This window comes from Halichoerus grypus, chromosome 2 (genome assembly GCF_964656455.1).
Source record: "Halichoerus grypus chromosome 2, mHalGry1.hap1.1, whole genome shotgun sequence".
NCBI classification, from domain to species: domain Eukaryota; kingdom Metazoa; phylum Chordata; class Mammalia; order Carnivora; family Phocidae; genus Halichoerus; species Halichoerus grypus.
This window is the reverse complement of record NC_135713.1, coordinates 44,461,446-44,479,742: the sequence shown is the minus strand read 5'-3', so window position 1 is coordinate 44,479,742 and position 18,297 is coordinate 44,461,446. Positions and strand designations below refer to the sequence as shown.

Genomic DNA, 18,297 nt, shown 5'->3' with positions numbered 1-18,297 from the left:
CCAACATATAGTACATCATCAGTTTTTGATGTAGTGTTTAATGATTAATTAGTCACGCATAACACCCAGTGCTCATCATATCACGTGCCCTCCTTAATGCCCGTCACCCAGTTACCCCATCCCCCCACCCACCTCCCTTTCCGCACCGTCAGTTTGTTTCCCAGAGTCAAGAGTCTCTCATGGTTTGTCTCTCTGATTTCTTCCCATTCAGGTTTCCTTCCCTTCCCCTATGATCCTCTGTGCTATTACTTATATTCCACATGTGAGTGAAACCATATGATAATTGTCTTTCTCTGATTGACTTATTTCACTTAGCATAATACCCTCCAGTTCCCTCCATGTCGATGTAAATGGTAGGTATTCATCTTTTCTGATGGCTGAGTAATATTCCATTGTATATATGAGCCACATCTTTTTTAGTCATTCATCTGTTGAAGGGCATCTTGGCTCCTTCCACAGTTTGATTATTGTGGACATTGCTACTATGAACATTGGGGTGCAGGTGCCCCTTCTTTTCACTACGTCTGTATCTTTGAGGTAAATATCCAGTAGTGCAATTGCTGGGTCGTATGGTAGCTCTATTTTCAACTTTTTGAGGAACCTCCATACTGTTTTCCAAAGTGGCTGCACCGCTTGCATTCCCACCAACAGTGTAGGAGGGTTCCCCTTTCTCCACATCCTCACCAACACTTTTCTTTCCTGTCTTGTTAATTTTTGCCATTCTAACTGGTGTAAGGTGGTATCTCCTTGTGGTTTTGATTTGTATCTCCCCGATGCCAAGTGATGTGGAACATTTTTTTCTCCGATGCCAAGTGATGTGGAACATTTTTTCATGTGTCTGTCTCCTTTGGAGAAGTATGCCTTCTTATCTTTGTTTCTTTTTCAATGCAAGCTATTTGGTGTGCTTACACCTCACATTGACTGAAAGTTTACTATGTGTCTAGCACTATTCTACTAGCTTTCTTGTTTTCAATTTATTTAATCCTATGAGGTACATCTCATATGCAGATATGAAAATTGAGGCTCAGAGAGATTTAGTCATTGGCCCAAGGTCACATAGATAGCAAATGGCAGAGATCTGAGCTCAGATTTCTGAGACAGACAGAGTCCTTTAAGAGCATGGGTGTTTTTGCCAACCACAGAAGTGATTCTCTATAATCAAAGTTACATTTTTCTGGGTTCTGGGAAGTAGGTTTGCCACTTTGAGGCCTCAAGCTTCAGTATGCTATAAAGCTGTCCTGAAAAAGCCCTTCTATGGGTATAATCCTCATAATGACTGCTATTTGAGAAGGGAAATCCTCAAAATAAGGAGAGGGGAGGGAAAATTGAAGAAAGCAGAGGGTTTCTGGTCTCTTCTGCTGGCTCCTCCTCATTGAATAATGCTTGTTTAACACTGCCCCCCCAAATTGATCTCACAAGCCTCCTACTCTAAAGTCTTCTAGGCCTTCCTGTAAAACTAGGCCTTCCTGCAAATAAAACCTCCCCTTCACTCAGGGCAAAACTCCTCTGCCTCAGTTTCCAGACCTTGCATAATCCATTTATTTATTTATACCAATAATGACTCAGTTCTGATACTATTTAGTATTCAAGGGAAAGGTAGGAGAATACAGTACAACCACCACAGGCATTAGAAAAAAGAGGATAGTTCCCATTTCAGAATTAGGGAACAGAGTGTTTGAGCAGGCTGCAAAAGAAAGGGAGGATTCACATATGTAGATTTGGGAAAGCAAGTGCATTCCAGAAAAGAGGAACAGCATGAGGAAAGATGCAGAGAAGAAAAAAAGCAAAGGAAACATTTGGAAAACATGATGTAAAATTCAAAATGTAAGTGGAAGCACAATTAGAAGGGTAGGGAGAGGTGGTGATGATGATGGTGATGATGATGATAGCTAACATATATGGAGGACTCTGAGCACTTATGTCCCATGCACTGACAGGAACTTTCTAGTCATCTCATTCAATCCTCACAGCAACTTTAGGAGGCAGAAATTAGGTTTATCTTATTACAGAGATGAGGCAATGAAGGCATAGAAGATCTTAGCCTCAACATAAATGGTCAAACTGAGGCATAAAAGAACTTGCCCAAAGACAAAGAGCTGGAGAGGATAAGACATAGAATTTAGATCCAGATCTGTCTGACCCTAGAGTCTGTGCTCCTGACAACTACACTGTGAGCCATGGGCCATTCAAAGGAGGCCCTTAGGTTTTGAGTCTGGACTCAGGAGCCATGGAAGCTTGGTGAGCTGTAGAGTGGCATGGTGTGTTAAGGGGATTACTCTCTCAAAGGATGTGTTTCCACTCTGTGAGTTGGAGATTAGCCACCGAGAAATCAGTCCATAGAAATAATGCATTTCTGGATCATTCCCCCCATGCTTTTCAATGAGGCAGGGAGGCATCATTCTCCTTCCTGCTGGCAATTTTCTCTCTATCTCTCAACAGTCTCCCTCCCCTAACCCTTGGCTTACCCCGGTCGGCATCATAAATGTAGACAAATTTCTGCCACTTGTAATGGTCGATGATGCTGATAAGAGCATCCTGCAGCTCAGGGCGCAGCTGAAGGACAAACTGATTGGAGGTGTCAACGGGAAAGCTCGGTGTAATGAAGCAGACATGGAGGGCCCCACAGAAGGAGGTCAGCATGTTGACAGTTCTCCGTTCATAAAACCCAAAGATGGCGTAGACTCCTTTGGAGAACTGGGAACAGACTGGAGGAGGAGAAGAGAAGGATTAATAGAAGATGCTGCAAGGAAGCTGGCAGATGGCTCCAAAACTAATCCATCCACTAGTTCATCCATCCCAACTCATCATCCTTCCATTCATCTATCATCTGGCCATCCACCCATCCAACCAATCTATCCATCCATCCTTCCAACTTACCAGTCTAATCCAACTGTCCATCCATTTTACCTATCTGTGCATCCCACTCACCCATCCATCTGTCTGACCTAATGTTTAGGAGGCACCAATTCCATGCCAGATGTTATCATGCTTACCAATTATAAATATACACAAACCATTTTCATATGTTCTCTTACTTTATCTGTGCAATGACCTTCTTAATGTAGAAGAGGGATGAATGAGTCATTTTTTTAAAGGGAGAAACTAAGGCTCAGAAAGTTACTGAACATGTCTAAGATGGCACAGCTAGGGCATATCTGAATTGGGTAGACATCTTAACCTCAATCCAGTCATCTTTCCATGACACTGCCCATCACTTTAAGGCAAAGCATTAAAAGTTGTTATAGGAAGAAGGTCTATCAGCTTGCTGCTGACACATGTTTAGAAAATAAGTGTTGATTTTCTCAGTCTACCCTTAGCTTTCAGTGTACATTTCTCTGCCGATGTTCACTTTGTGTTTGTACATCCTGCTAGCTGATTTTTCAGGCCCCCCAGGGTATCAGACATAGTAATAGTTTAGCTGTGTAAACATCCCCATGGGAGCCATTTTGTAAGATCCCAGTGCAGTTACCAATCCCGGTGTATGGTTTATTACATGCTGGTTAGAACATAATATTAAAAAACCAAAGTCACAGGGCCAAACCCCAGGCCAAACCTCAGTAAAATTTATAATATGCTCTGTATGGTATTTTTAGGTTTTCTTCTCCCTCTGCTGTGATGAAATATTATCCTGTGGGATATGAATCTTATATTCTACATCTATTCCCTCATGTCATTTAGCTACTAAACTCATTTTAGGATGAGGGTTCATTGTCTTTGCCCCAGTGAAGTAGGTGACCCACCCTAAAGCCATCTCCAATGCGTGAAATTACCCTGCTCATATGGACTGTGAGATGAATCATTCTCATCACAGTAACAGTATTTTCAGGTACTTTGCAGTCCTTTCACATATATTAGACTATTCAGTTTTCATTACAACCCTGCGACTTTGGTATTACCAGTTTTTTTGTTTGTTTGTTTTTTAAAGATGAAAAAAGCTAGTACTCTTAGACCCTCTGTTCTCTTTAGCACATCACCTGCTTCCATGACACTACATTACCTTGTATGTGGGGGTCTCAAATTACCCTATATAAGCATCACCCAAATGTGTTCCATGAAACATTAGTCCCACAAAATGCTCCTTAAAAAAGAAAAGACTTCTTTGGCCAAATAGATTTGGGAAATGGTGTATACCTTGTCTGCATCTTGGAGGTAACTATTGCATACCAGTTACATAAAAGGTTGTGAGGAATCCTGTTCAACTTTAACCCAGATTTTGTCAAGTCCGTATGTCCCCAGGATTCTTTGTTGGCGAATACTTTTAACATGTTATTGAAGATCCTCTGGGCTGTGCTGCACTGAAGAATGCAACTAACCACCGGTACCCAGTTGTCTATTGTGAGTCTCAGTTCCCATTCAGTCCCTAGAGCTAATGGGCTTAAAAGTTCATCTCTTAAAGATTGCAACTGAACTGTACAAGTCATCTGTCTGATTCCCACTGAAAACCAGAATACTGTCTACAGGAAACTGGGCTGGTACATTAACATCTGCTTGCATACCTGCAGTTACTGGGCACTCATGACCTCTCTAGATGCCCAGTCCACTGACCGATGACTCTTTGAGACCAGAATCTCATGGAATGGCTGCTCTTAATCCACTCCATAGCCCTCCTGGTATCTGAAGGTGGTTCTCATGGACTCTAGGCTTATGGCATATGGTTTTCAGCAGTGAAATCCCTTCTCCACCCGAAGCAAGAGGGATCTTTTTAATTAACAAAAGCAAAAACAAAACAAGACAAACAAAACACGATTTCCCTTCCTTGTGCAAAAGCTCTCAAAAGTTTTGAGGTTTCTCATTGCTCACAGGAAGCCTCTGACCATAACTCAGAGCCCGAATGACCAGCCCCCCAGACCCTTCCCACTTCACACCCCTCTCCTTGCTTCCTGCTGTGGCCACAGGGACCTTGGTAGTTGTTCTCCAGGGCTCTGAGCTCACTCTGCCCTGAGACTCTGCGGCCACTGCTCCCTTCCTCTGCCTGCAGGCTCTTCCCTTACCTGTTTGCGATGATCACTCCTTTTTTCTTCTCTTTTTTTAAAATTTAAATTCCATTAGCCAACACATAGTACATCGTTAGTTTCAGATGTGGATTTCAATAATTCATCAGTTGTGTATAACACCCAGTGCTCATTGCATTACTCCTTTTCGGCAGTTGTATCTCAGCTCAAATCTCACCCCCTCGAAGGGCCTTCCTTCATCACCTCTTCTTGGTAGTGACTCCCCTCACCTGCCTCCCCACACCTGCCTCTCTGTCACGTCACACTGTCTTATTTCCCAGACTTTCCTATTATCTGAAACCACTTCCTTTTTTTGCTTGTTTATATCTGCTTGGGTCAGTGTTAATCCCGGAAAACAGGGGTTTCACTTGTGCCCCAAATAGTGCCTGGGACATGGTAGGGCAAATGAGTATTTACTGAATGAGTGCATGATAAATGTTTGATAAGAGGGTCCACATGACTTAAGGTATGAGGGGGAGCTGGGCCCAAACAGAGATGACTACTGGGTCACCCTGGACCTCCAGCTCCTCTAAAGTAGCTATTTATCCTTTCCCACTCAGACTGTTTTCTCTTTCACCCTAATGAGGACAGTCTATCTGTTCGCAGCAGACAATAGGCATTGTCTTTAAAATATCTATTGTAATTGCCAGAATCAAGATTTCTATAAATATGGATTTCTCCACCAGGAAGCATACATTGTATATTATTCTCCCTATGTTAAATATAGATTTGTCAAAAAGCACAATCCATCTTTCTGAGTGAAGTGTATAGAGGGAGCACATCAACCCGTTAAAATATTATAATATGCTCTGTACAGTATTTTTAGGATTTCTTCTCCCTCCGCTGTGATGCAATATTATCCTGTGGGATATGAATCTTATATTCTACATCTATTCCCTCATGTCATCCACTCGGTTTCACACCTTCAGCTGGGCCTCTGCGGCCCTCATGGCTGGTGTTTCTTGCTAGAATTTAGAAGCAAAAGAGGAAAGGAGATGGAGGTGTAAGAAATAGGAGTTGGTGCACGTGATCAAATCCTTAGACACGAGAGGCCAGGAATTTTTCCCTCTCAAATGATCTCCCTATTTTCCCTCTTCAAATTTATCTTCCCTTAACTGAGTGCTTTATCCTCTAAGGCTAGGAGGGTACATTTACCCACTGCTCCCTAAAAGAACATGGCTTGGAGGTAGCTTGGCCTGGATTTACGTGAGTGGACCTTGACCCTCAGAATTGCTTGGCATCTGACCCGCAAGCTAGCTCCTCATTTTGACCAAGCAGGAGCGGCCACAGAGAGAGAGAGAGAGAGAGACAGAGAGACAGAGAGATAGACAGAGAGACATGCAGAGACAGAGAAAGAAAGAGAGAGAGAGAGATTGAGAGAGAAGCACTCTGTAGCCCAAGGCCTGTGGAGAATGCAGTCATTGGTTAAATATTGAGAAATACATTTAGTAGTTGTAGGGCATTTCTTTGAATCTGTCATAGTAAATATTCAATCAGAACAGATAAGGTGGTCTTGTTAGAAAAAAAAAAAAAAGGACTAAACTAGATGCCAAAAGATCCAGAGGGTTCTTTTTGGTTTTATCATAACACAGCAGTTATGTGACCTTGAGCAAATCACACGTTTTCCCTGGGCTTCAGTTTTCCCATCTGTAAAATCATGGTTTGAACTCTGTAATATGTAACATCCCTTCAGGAGCCAACATCCTAGATTCTATTCTAATTCACTCAAACATGTTTACCGATTGACAACACTATAGTTATTTGCTGGTCAAACTTTTAGCAACCCCCAGAAGCAGGTATAGGCTCTCAGTTCTTGGATCTGATTGTAGCAAACTCCTAGCACTAAACCTAGATGCATCCAGAGTCTTGAGTTTTATGTAAGAATCAATTCTAACCTGCTGTATGAGTTGGTTACACCATAGAGAGTAAGTGAGAGGAGGCAAATCGAAAAAGGGGCTGGAGGTGGGGACTGCACGGTCATGTACAGCAAGCAGGAGGAAGAAGTGGGCACCTTCAGAAGCAGAACTCTGCCGGGCACTGCTCTCTCTCAGACGCACTCTGTTGTTGAATCAGAGTAGGCTGGACTGTGCATGGTACCCTCCACTTAAGACAGCAGTGGTGCATAAAATGTCTCCGACAGTAATAATTAGGAGCTGACATTTGAGCACTTACAAGGACATTCCCTTACATTGACTCCCTTCCTCCTATGAGGCAGGTTACAAGGGGGAAAGTGAGGCCCAGGACTGGTACAAGGCCCAGCTGAGATCTGAGCTCCACCAGTCTGATCACAGGGCTTGAGCTCTTCACCTCTATGATGTGCTGTCCCTTCCTCCCCAGAAAGTTTGGTAAAAAACAGTCTTGGTACCTGGGTCAGCTTCAGTTTCTAGAAAATCCTCTCATATCACACATGCCTTCCTCTGACACAGATAAAGGTGTGTTATTGGACTAGGGTCTATGGATATTAAAATAAAACAAAACTGGGTGATGTGCTCGATGCATCTCCCTGTCAACTCTGGAAATCAGGAAAAGCATATATACACATAATCTGTTCTCTATCCGTCTGTCCTTCCGCCCGTCCATCCACCACTGGACATCTAACATCCACCGCTCGTTAGGCAGTGGAGATGCACTGGCGTACGAGATAAGCCCTGACATCAAGGATGGTTACCTTGACTGTGGGAGAGCCCAACAACTAAGTAGGTGGTAACACTTCAGTATGAGCACTATGGCAGGGATGAGTTCAAGCCTTAGGCAGGGACACCTAACTCTAGCCTTTGGGGACCTCAAAGAAGGCTTCCAAGAGGAGGTGCCAGCGTGGATGCTGACAGATAAGCAGGAATCAGCCCGGAGAGGGGGCATGGTGCTGTTGCACACGCATGAAGGGCATCTGGGGGTGGGGGGAAGGCACAGCATAGCGAATAGTCAATGGCATTGTAGCAGCGTTGTTGGGTGACAGATGGCAGCTACATTTGTGTTGAGACAGCAGAATGTACAGAGAAGTTGAATCACTATGTTGCACACCTAAAAATAATGTAACAGTGTGTGTCAACTATATCCAAATTAAAAAAAAAATATATATATATATATTAAAAAATATATTTCAGGTAGAAAGAACAGCCATCGCAAAGACCTGGCAAAGAGAGAAGACACAGCATGTTCAGGGAGCCTGGCCAAAGTGTCAGATTCCGAGGTCTCTGCCTCCAAGAAGATTCAGTAACAGAATGTGTCCAACAATCAGAGCGAGTAAAAAATGAGGCCAGGAATTCCCTTCTGGGGAGGTAGGAGGGCAGGACTGGCAAAGGCAGGAAAACCCAAGCACAGTGCAGGCTGCCCAAGTCCATCCTTGGTTCACTCAAACCTCTGATAATCACTCCTGCTTATGGCACCATCCACTTAGTATCAATAAATCCCCCAGCCCTGGGTATTGCCCTGACAGCTCCCTCCCAGGCAGGGAACTCCTGTATCAGCAACTCCTTTTTATTGTCACTTCATTTAAGGCTTCTCACACCGACATTTCTCCTTGGCTCCTGGCTTCAGTCCCTGGAAATGTGGCAGCCTCATTGTAAATAGTGGATAATGCGATGATAGGACAGTTTCCTTTGGGGGGGGGGGTTGAACGTGTGTGTAGCAGGGTGCAGGACCTTTAGATATTCACCCTCCTCCCTGAATAATTCTATCTTTATTGGTGGGAATGGCATTCTTGATCTGACTCTAACCTTGTGATATCAAATGTGTTTTATTTTTGTCACTCAGAGGACAGTAAGAATGCCCCTCCATCCCTTTATACTGTCTTGCATCCAAGATCTAATACTGACGTGCCATGAATTACCATAATAGATATAAATTGTCCCCATCCCCTCTAAACAACATCAGTTATTTAAGATTCTGAGACATGTCCAGAACTTCCCTGTTATTTACTAGACAAAACCTTATCATCCATTTGCTAAATTCAACAAAAATATTTATGGAGCACCAGAAACTAATATTCCCAGACAACTGGGGTACAGTGATGATACAAGACAGGCACACTTTCTGCCTTCAAGGGGCTTGCACAGGAGTTCACAAAGTTTTACATCAAGGGAAGGTAAGGATATTTTGAAAGAGTAATAAGGGGCTCAACCATAGAAAAAAATAGTCATAACAACCTTTATGGCCAGTGTTTACTGAGCACTTACTACTGGCCAAGTATGGTACTAAGCACCTTGTGTCAATATCCAGGGAGAGGAACCAGTTTATCCAAAGAGGTGAGAGAGAGGAGGGGACCTTCGGGAAACCCTAGAAATGCCAGAATGACTAGGGTAGGGATGTGGCACAGAGTTGGAAGGTGGTAGGGACCTCATTGCCAAGGGCCTTGCCAGGCCTGGAAAAGCAAGTCTCTGTGTCTCATGTCAATGTTGCATTTTACTTTGGCTTTGGATTCATCTCAGTTTCTTGGGGCCTCTCTTCACGCTGGCCCTAGAGCCCAGTTGGGACATGGCAGCAAAGGGAGATGCAGAAGAGGAGACATCCTCCTCTGCTCAGATTGGTGTATTTGTTAGGAAACACGAGCGTTAATTACCAGGCATTGAAAGCCAGTGAGATGTGTCACTGTATATGAGGATAAGAATTAGGTAAAGCCTGGGCCCCCTGTTCCTAGAATTAGACCCATCTTGTGGCTGACACATGAAACCAGGGGCAGGGGACAAGACAAACAGACTGATTCTTCAGGTGTCTGATATGGTTTTGGAAAAGTACTTGCAAAGAAGCAAATCTAGAACCATGAATAAGCCCCTTTCCCTCCCTGGGTGCAGTTTCTCCATGTGAGGCATGGAGTTCACACTAAATCAATGTTTCTCAAACTTTTGTTTGTTTGATAAAAGACCTCTAATAAAACTTTAATACTCATTAGAGATGTGTAGTTCTACAGACGGGAATATACTCCTCTTTCTCCCCATCTTTCTTCTATCTTTCCACTATCCACCCATCTAATGAATGTTTACTGAGCATGTGGTACATGGTAGGTGGCAAGATGGTGCCCAGGGGATACAACATTGGATAAGAAGACAAGGCCCTGCTATCATGAAGTTTCGATTCTACGGAGTGGGGAGAAATGATATACAATCAATAAGATCACTTTGGACACAGTAAATGTTATGAAGAAAATGGCATGATATGTGAGAGCCACTGGCAGGGCAACTTTAGATAAGATGGTCAGGGAGACCCTCTCTATGGCACGAACACTGGAGCTGAGAAATGAACTGTGAGAAGGAGCTGGCCAGGCAAAGGGCCAGGGGAACAGTTTCAGGCAGAAAAAGGACCGAAAATACAAAGGCTCTTATCAAGGCTCAGGAAAAGATTGGTGAGCTTCAGAAACAGAAAGAAGGCCAGTGTCGATGTAGCATAGGAGAAAGGAGGAAAGCAGCAGAGATGAACATGAAGAGAAACATCCTACAACTCTCCGAGTAAACTTAATGCTCCTCCAAGGATTATGTGTGACTTGGGTACCTGTGGCACTCTAGAGCATCACCTTGGTCTGAGAAGGTCAGTACCACCTGATCTTACCAGACCTTTCAGTTCTAACATCTTAAAGTTCAAGTCAATGGAGGAGAGGCACAGTGGAGGGTAAGGTGGTTCTGACTCAGTGGAAAATGGGAAAGGGTACAGCTTTTGACTTAGGTGTGATGGGATCTCAAATGGATAATCAGTGACTTCACTGGGCTCTAGTATGAATTCTGCTGTTCCTCGGATGTTTCTAGGCTGGCTTTAGGTTCTGGGCCATTCATTCCTGTTCTTGCTCCACCCCAAAAAGCCCTCCTGCCTCTTGCCTTTTTCCTTTCCAAATCTTTTCCCTTCTTTAAAGGTTTAGCTTAAATGTTACCTCCTCCACGAAGCTCTTATGCCTCCCCATTCCTAGCTATCATCTAAAGGTCTCTATCCTTCTTTTAAATGTCCATAAAAATTTGTGCCTCATCAATTTTTTATCTCTCTCATGTTTTATTAGTTTAAGTTCTTTGATTGCAAGAACAGAAATCAACACAGGCTAATGTAAGATAAAAGGAAGTTTGCTGTAAGGATATGATGGACCCACAGCTAAAACAACAAAAACAAAACAAAACAAAACAAAACAACAACAACAAAAAAACCCTGGGCTTTAGAGAAGATAGAATTGCAGAAGTTTTGGAATCTGGGGTTTCATGAACAGTCTGTTCAGGGTTACTACTGCTCTAGCCATTTGTGATAACTGCTCCATACAGTTCAAGACTGGCTGTGCTCAGGGCCTGGATCACCCTTTCGTAAAGGGAAGGCAGATCAACTAGTTAACTATCTTACCAAGATGGCGGTCGAAGGGAAATGAAGGTGTTGTGAGCAGAGAGGGGGAGAAGGATGGTGGGCATATCAGACCAAAGGATGTCTATTAAATTTCTATTTGCTGTTATTTTATAAGTCATAGTCCAAGACTATGTTAGGAGCTCCATAAATGTCATATACATCTAAACACCAAGGTTAAGTCCCTAGATGGTAACACACAATGACTACACGATATTTTTGGTACATAAGTAAATGAAAGAATGTGTAAATGTAAATCATTTACCTGTATTAATCAATTGATACTATTCTTGACAATTGATGTCATCTTGCTTCCGTGTCTTTACTTGCATTGGTTTGGACTCACTATTTTTCTTTCATATTATCAACTGACTTTATATGTTTTCACCCACAATTGAAGTATAAATTCTCTTTAAGGTAGAGGCCTTCCTTCATCATTTTTCTTGATAGGTACAATGAGAAGTACCCTATACAGAGTTGGGTACAGCATGAATATGAATGCTTGGTGATGTTACTTATCTCACAGTCTTCTAAATTAGGCTGACCATCTAGTAACCATGAGCTGGTAGGATATATAATACCCCCTCCCCACTGCCATGCTCCAGCCCACTGAACTCTGTCACTCTCTGTTATCTTAGGCCAACAGAGAATGAGAGCTGTGCTCTTAGGCTGGCATGCGGAACCAAGCCAACCTTAATATATTCCATCCACAACACCCAGTCTCCTTAGCCAGTGCTGCCTAGGCAAAAAGGTTTACATCCCATTACATAGCTCAACCCTTAGGATATCAAATGGATTAAAAATGAGGGCATTTTCACCCTGCCTAGCAAACTGCTTAGCATTACTATGTGCCCATGTAGTGTTATGGGAAGAGGATCTTTCAGAGATATTTCCTATAATGACACACATATATATGTGTGCTCTCCTCCTTGACCCATCAGTTAATCTAAGAACAATCATAGGATCATAGATTAGTAGTGCTAAAAACATACTTGGTCTTGGGGCCTTTTGGCCTAGAGAAAAGCCTCCTAATAGATAGCTGTGTGACCAACTCCACTTTAAAGTCTTCTTAATTTACATGTGCTTCGAATGTGCAAAACCTGGTGTTGAGGCTACTACCAGTCACAGGTAGAGCCTCCTACTTCAGCATACCTCAGCATACTGGAAACTTCCCACTACCTATCTATTCTGGGTGGCTGGCACTACTTGGCATAAATACTGTTCTTCTTCTTCTTGTTATAGTTATGTCACCTACTGAGTGTTTACTCTGTGCCCAATTCTGTTCTAGGCACTTCACCTGCATTTTATCATTCACTCCTCACAGCATCCTAGTAATTTTTTTTTTCCCTATTTCATGCATGAGGAGGCTGAAGTTTGGGGAGATTAATTGATCTTTCACAAATCACTCATGTGGTAAGTGAAAGAGCTGGGATATGAATCCAGGTCTGTTCCACTCCATGGCCTGTGCCTTGAGCTATGCTCTTCTGTCCCCTGAAGGTCTGGCAACACAAAGCAGAGCTTTCATTCCCTGGATGATATTCCAGCTGACGCCGAGCACTCACTACGTGCCAGGCACTGTGCTAAGTATTTTACGTGAATTACTCATTTACTACTAATTTGATAGTATGGACTAGGGATATGGTTATTATCCCATTTTATGGAGAGCAGACTGAGGCTAAACAACTTGCCCAAGGTCACACAGCCATGAAGTAGGAGATTCAGAATCCAAACACAGGCATTCCCACTTCAGAGCCATTGCTGTGACCCTCTCTGCCAGGTGTCAGCAAACTTTTTCTGCAAAGGGCCAGGTAGTAGATACCTTGGGCTTTGTGGGCTACATGACCTCTGTTGCAACTAGTCCGTGGCAGCTTCTGTAGCACAGGAAGCAGCCAAAGACAAAACGGAGACAAGTTGAGTGTGAGATCTTATTACGGTACAAAACCTTATTTACAAACGCAGGACATGGGCTAGATTTGGCCTGTGGGTTGTAGTGTGTTAGCTCCTACTCTACGCTTTTCTGCTCCTGGATAGCAAGTAGGATGGGATGCTGGCAAAGCCTGGGGAGCGATAATAATAACTCATAGTGTATCATGGGGTTCTCAAATCTCTCACATCCGTTGTCTCTTGTGAATACCAGGAGGGTAAGTAGGGCAGGAATGATGACCCTTGAGCCCATGTACAAACGAGGAACCAAGGATCGTGCAGCCAGGGAATGACAGAAACAGGTGACTGCCCACCTTTCTTTTCCACTTCTTCTGGTTCTTCTGTGGTGACTGTGGGGAAGGCAGGGGACAGGAGCTGCGAGAGGGTCAGAGTCAGTTGTGATGTCCCAGTTTGATTTAAGGCCACTGCTTGCTGGCTTCTGTGCAAGAGCCAGTGGGGCCTGAAAGCCCACAGACTCCAACTGAAGTGTCAGCATGCAGACAGCAATATGGCAAGGAGGTGGGGTGGTTCTGACCTCTAGGCTTCCTCTCCTGTGCGCTGGCCAGCTTCGGTCTGGAGAAGGCTGTAGTAACACTGCCTTCCAGCTGTAGATGACTCTGAGGGAGGAGAGACCCCAACCCTGAGAGGGCAGGAACTTGGAGAGGTTTCTTTTAAAAACTGGGTATGTACCAGAGGGCTTGCAACATGGTGGCTGGACCCTTCAAGGCCAAGAGTCAGCTATGTACAGAGGCATATTCAGGAGTGCTGGGTGAGGGGCTGCTGTGAGGGCTCCATTTGGACAAGGTTAGGGTTAGATTTGAGGATAAAGTCAGGCAGGGCCTATTCTTGGATTGGGTTCTAGGGCTGAGGAGAAGGTTGCAGTCCAGGGCTGGGGTGAGTGCTTCTCAGCCTCATCTGGGGTTAGGTGGGGTTCACGGAAGAGTCCGGGTAGGGACTCCACTTACTTAGCTCTGCCTCTGTGCAGCCTTTGGGAATGAGCACACTAACCAGCCAGAGCAGATTGAATAAAAGCAAAGACACTAACCAAAGGGAAGGGGTTGTGGGAGAGATTAGCATCAGAGCTTCCCCTATCTTTGGCCCATCCACTACCCCATACCTCCTCTCCCTTGCATCATAAAGCAACTTCTCCTGGTTCATGAATGAACCATGAGTGCAAGGCACACCGGGTAAATCATTCATGAGGTGAGGCCAGACTCTCCCTTTGGCTATCTTGATTCTGTTTCCTGGGTGAGTGGGAGAAAAAAAATATTTTGTTTCTATTTGTTATTCTTTTCCTATGAAAATCATGCATATAAATGGGCTTTTCTAAGCCAAGCGGCAAGCCCACAGTGCAAGGCACACCAAGGAGCCTGATTGGCACCCGTCAATCTAGGCAAGGTTTTACCAAAATCTGCAGATGACAGCCCACGGGTGCCCTAAAATCAGTGAAATTCATTTTCTAGCGAGGGTGTACCCACTGAGGAAGTGAAAGGATGAGAAGGAAGGGTAAAATAAGGCTACAGAAGATGAGCAGTTCCAGATCTCAAAATCGTACGACACCATCAGAAACCAAAGTCCACCTTGTCTGATATCTGAATTTATTCCTGACCTCTGCCCTTGGCTGATTTCTGGAGCTGAACAGTAACTGAGTGGAGAGTTGGATACAGAAAAGCTAAATCTTTTTTTTTTTGTTTGTTTGTTTTCTTCTGTTCTTCTCATCCATGGTCTCTGTGAAGCATGCTGGGAATACCTCATTTAAAACAAATGCTCAACCAGTAATAGAATGTTGCTCTGAACGAGAACTCGCCTTTCCTTTCCAACAGGGATGTGACAAACAATCAAGAGTCTACCAAGCAGAGGACTTGAAATCTAAGGCTGCAGGCTCGGCCCCCTGCCTGTCTATTATCCGGCCTCTGCTCCCAGGCCCTGTCCCTACTGCCTCAGCTTCACAGTGCTCTTTCTCTTACCTTTCAAGACAGTCCAAACTTTCTTGCCTTGGGGCTTTTGCACATGCCATTCTCCCATAAGAAGCTCTTCCACCCTCTTTAAATGTCTGGCTCCTCATTCCTCAGGTCTCCACGTTAGTGTTCTCTCTTCAGAGATACCTCCTGCCTTTGTGGTCTCTACGGCAATGCCTTATTTCCATCATCTCTGTCTTTGATTATCCTGTTTAATCTTTTGTTCATTTGTGTAATCTCCTATCCTCCCAGTAGGGCAGGGATTACGACTCTTTTCTCTACCACTACAGTCCTGGCATCTATACAGTGCCGAGGCACTGAAACATCTTTGCTGAATGGAATGAACAGACGAATGAATGAATGGCGGACCAAACAGGCTGCCGGTTCTCTACATGGGCTGAAGTGAGTTATCGCCCCTCTTTGGAGTTCATTTCCTCATTTGTAAGAGAAATGAGATTCAGTTAGCTTGAACACTCTTCCACTTCTACAAGCATTTCTTCTCATTTTCCAGATGGGAGAGGTGAGGCCTGAAAGCACGCTGTCCAGCCTACGGACTGGAACACAGGTCTCCCAAACAATTTCCACCAACCGAGACTCTCTCCCTGAGACTCTGCAGAGATGCTCACCCCCCACTCTTGGTACTGAGCTCCCTTTGTACCAAAATTCGAATCACTTTGTAAGGTTTCTCAAAATGCAGGATGAGACAGCTGCTGCCAAAAATCAGTCCAGGCTGCTTGAATTCTGGAAGGAATTCTGAGAACACAAGCATTTCTCACTATCCTGGGGTGTTCTCTTTGTATGTCCCCATTAAAATGAAGAGTTCTAGGAGTGGGTGTGGGGGGAAGGCTGCTATTCAAGCTAATGCTGGGGAAAACAGAAAGTGAGGAAGGAAGGAGAAGCACAGGTACAAATATGTGGAAGTGCTGTGAGCATCTGAGGAAAGCGTGAGCATGCAGCTAAAACACTAGTTTTCCTGCTTTAGCATAATGCACCCACAGGACTCCATGTGAGAGAGCCTCACTATCCCTGATTCAACCCTCCAGCCTCATTTCCCGACGGTCCCCCAAACAGCGGAGACCCAAACACACTGATGAACGCAGCACGCCATTGCCTTCCAGGTCTCCACCCCTCTGCACACATTCCTCAACATGTCCGTCCACACCTGGAAAACTTCTACACATCCTCAAGACCCCACTCACATGCAGACTCCAGTGGGTAGCCTTCCAACAGTTCCAGAACAAAATTACTTTCTCCTTTGAGTTTTTAATGCACTTTCTTAGTACTTATCTCGATATGCCATAATTTAGCATTTTCACGCTTGTCCTCTTCACCAGACTGTGAGCTTACTTACGGCAGGGCAAGGCTGGGTCTAATCTGTTTTGTAAGGTCTCAGAACCTAGCCCTGGTCTGGATACAGAAGATACTCAGTAACTGTTTGTTGGTTTGCGCACCTGTGAAGTGAGGGCAATAGCACCTGTCTTGCCTGCTGTGAGTTTACCAAAGTTCTAAATTCAAATTCACTATAAAGTGTAGTGAACATGTAAGCCATCATTTTATTCTAATTACACAATCAAATAAGAGGTAGATTGGACAGGATATTATTATTCCTTTTATCCACATGAACTTCCAAGGGTTAAGAGGCTTGCTCTGAGTAGCACAGTCAATAAATATCAAACTAGAAAGAGAAAATCATGTTGCATGAATTCAGGTAGAGTGTTTTTCCCATTAGATCACAAATGCCTCTCCATAGTTGGCTGTGAGTTTGATCATACTGATTGGCTGACTTAAGAAAACATGGATGTAAGTCCTTCCAGAGATGTCACACATGTATCTACCTCCCCCACTTTCCATCCCCTCTACCACCTTGGCCTACGCCTCTGTCACCATTCATGATGCATGCTCATTACACTGTATCACTTCCTTTATCCTGGCCTCCACTTTGCCCACGTCTTTCCCCACCCTCATCCATTCTTCACAAAGCAGCCAGAATGTTCTTCAGAAATCAGGATCCTGTCCTAATGCTGTGGCTCTGGGCCCCTTCAAGGTTTCTCATCATGCTCTGAATAAAGCCTAAACTCCTTTGCATGACCTCTAAGGGTCTACATTGTCTGGATCCTGCTGACCTGAACAACTTCATTCATCATTTCCCTGCCCCTCATTGATCGCTTCAGTTCCTCGGATGTACCAAGGCCTCCCCGATGCTGCACCATCCATGTAGGACTCGTCTCCCACTTCCACTTGGCTGGCTTCTTCCCTTCTTTCAAGGACCACCCTAAGTAGGTGACCTACTGTTCTCTGTCACAGCATTTGGTTTGTCCCCTTCACAGCACTTTACTCAAGTTGTAATTACAGTAGAAGCCCTTTTATCTGATGCAATAGGGACTGCAATTAGATTATTTGAGAAAGATGGTTAAAAAGGAGAATCACACAAAAATGACTCATAGCAGGTATTTCCTTTTAGTTTAAAATACCTAAGTGCACATGTATTTATCAATCTTTTGATATAGTGGGAACCTGAAGACATTTACAAAATAAATGTAAGTACAGAATTTTTTTTGTTTTTCCCCCAATTTTTTTTATAGTTGTCTCGCCTACACCTAATATTACAATGTTTTTGGTGACTGATCTTTGCTACTTTCAAAAGTATTTAACTTAGTTTCCAAAGAAAGAAAACAACTTTGTTTTGCACTCGTATTTCACTAGTTTATGTAATTTTTAGTTACATTGCCCAAATATAATAAAAATACAGACATATAAATAGGTTTGAAAACAACTGAACTGATTTCTAGCACATTTCCAATGAAGTTGATGTGAACAGAAGCATATGGGCTGATCACTCACCAGGAGTGTCAGTTGGGTATTTACAGAGAGAATGGGGAATGCAGGTTAATCCAAAGAGATGGCTGAATGGAAGTTGGTTATGAGAGATTTCACTGCATCTAGTTGATTGTTGGCTTGTTAATTATCTGTTCCTCTTAATTTAAAGCTATAAGTTTTGAGAACAGGACCTCTTTCTCCCTTTCTAAGCATGCTGACCTGGTGCACAGCACTGAGAAGTACAACCAGTGCCAAGTAAATGAATCAACAAGTGAGTGGGCTATCTCCCTCAAGTGAGGACT

The 18,297-nt window shown here is 43.7% G+C and overlaps 1 protein-coding gene and 1 long non-coding RNA gene across 5 annotated transcripts in view; one reads left to right on the top strand and one right to left on the bottom strand.

Moving 5' to 3' along the window:
- GRIA1 (glutamate ionotropic receptor AMPA type subunit 1) overlaps positions 1-18,297 on the bottom strand; it is a 299,370-nt gene that overhangs the window by 144,387 nt on the left and 136,686 nt on the right. For all 3 annotated transcript variants that reach the window (XM_078066772.1, XM_078066773.1, XM_078066771.1), the window contains exon 3: positions 2,466-2,705. In XM_078066772.1, coding sequence (XP_077922898.1) covers positions 2,466-2,705 — 240 coding nt within the window. The remainder of the gene's footprint in view (positions 1-2,465; positions 2,706-18,297) is intronic.
- LOC144381083 (uncharacterized) overlaps positions 1-18,297 on the top strand; it is a 912,868-nt gene that overhangs the window by 828,809 nt on the left and 65,762 nt on the right. The gene's annotated exons all lie outside the window — the stretch shown is intronic.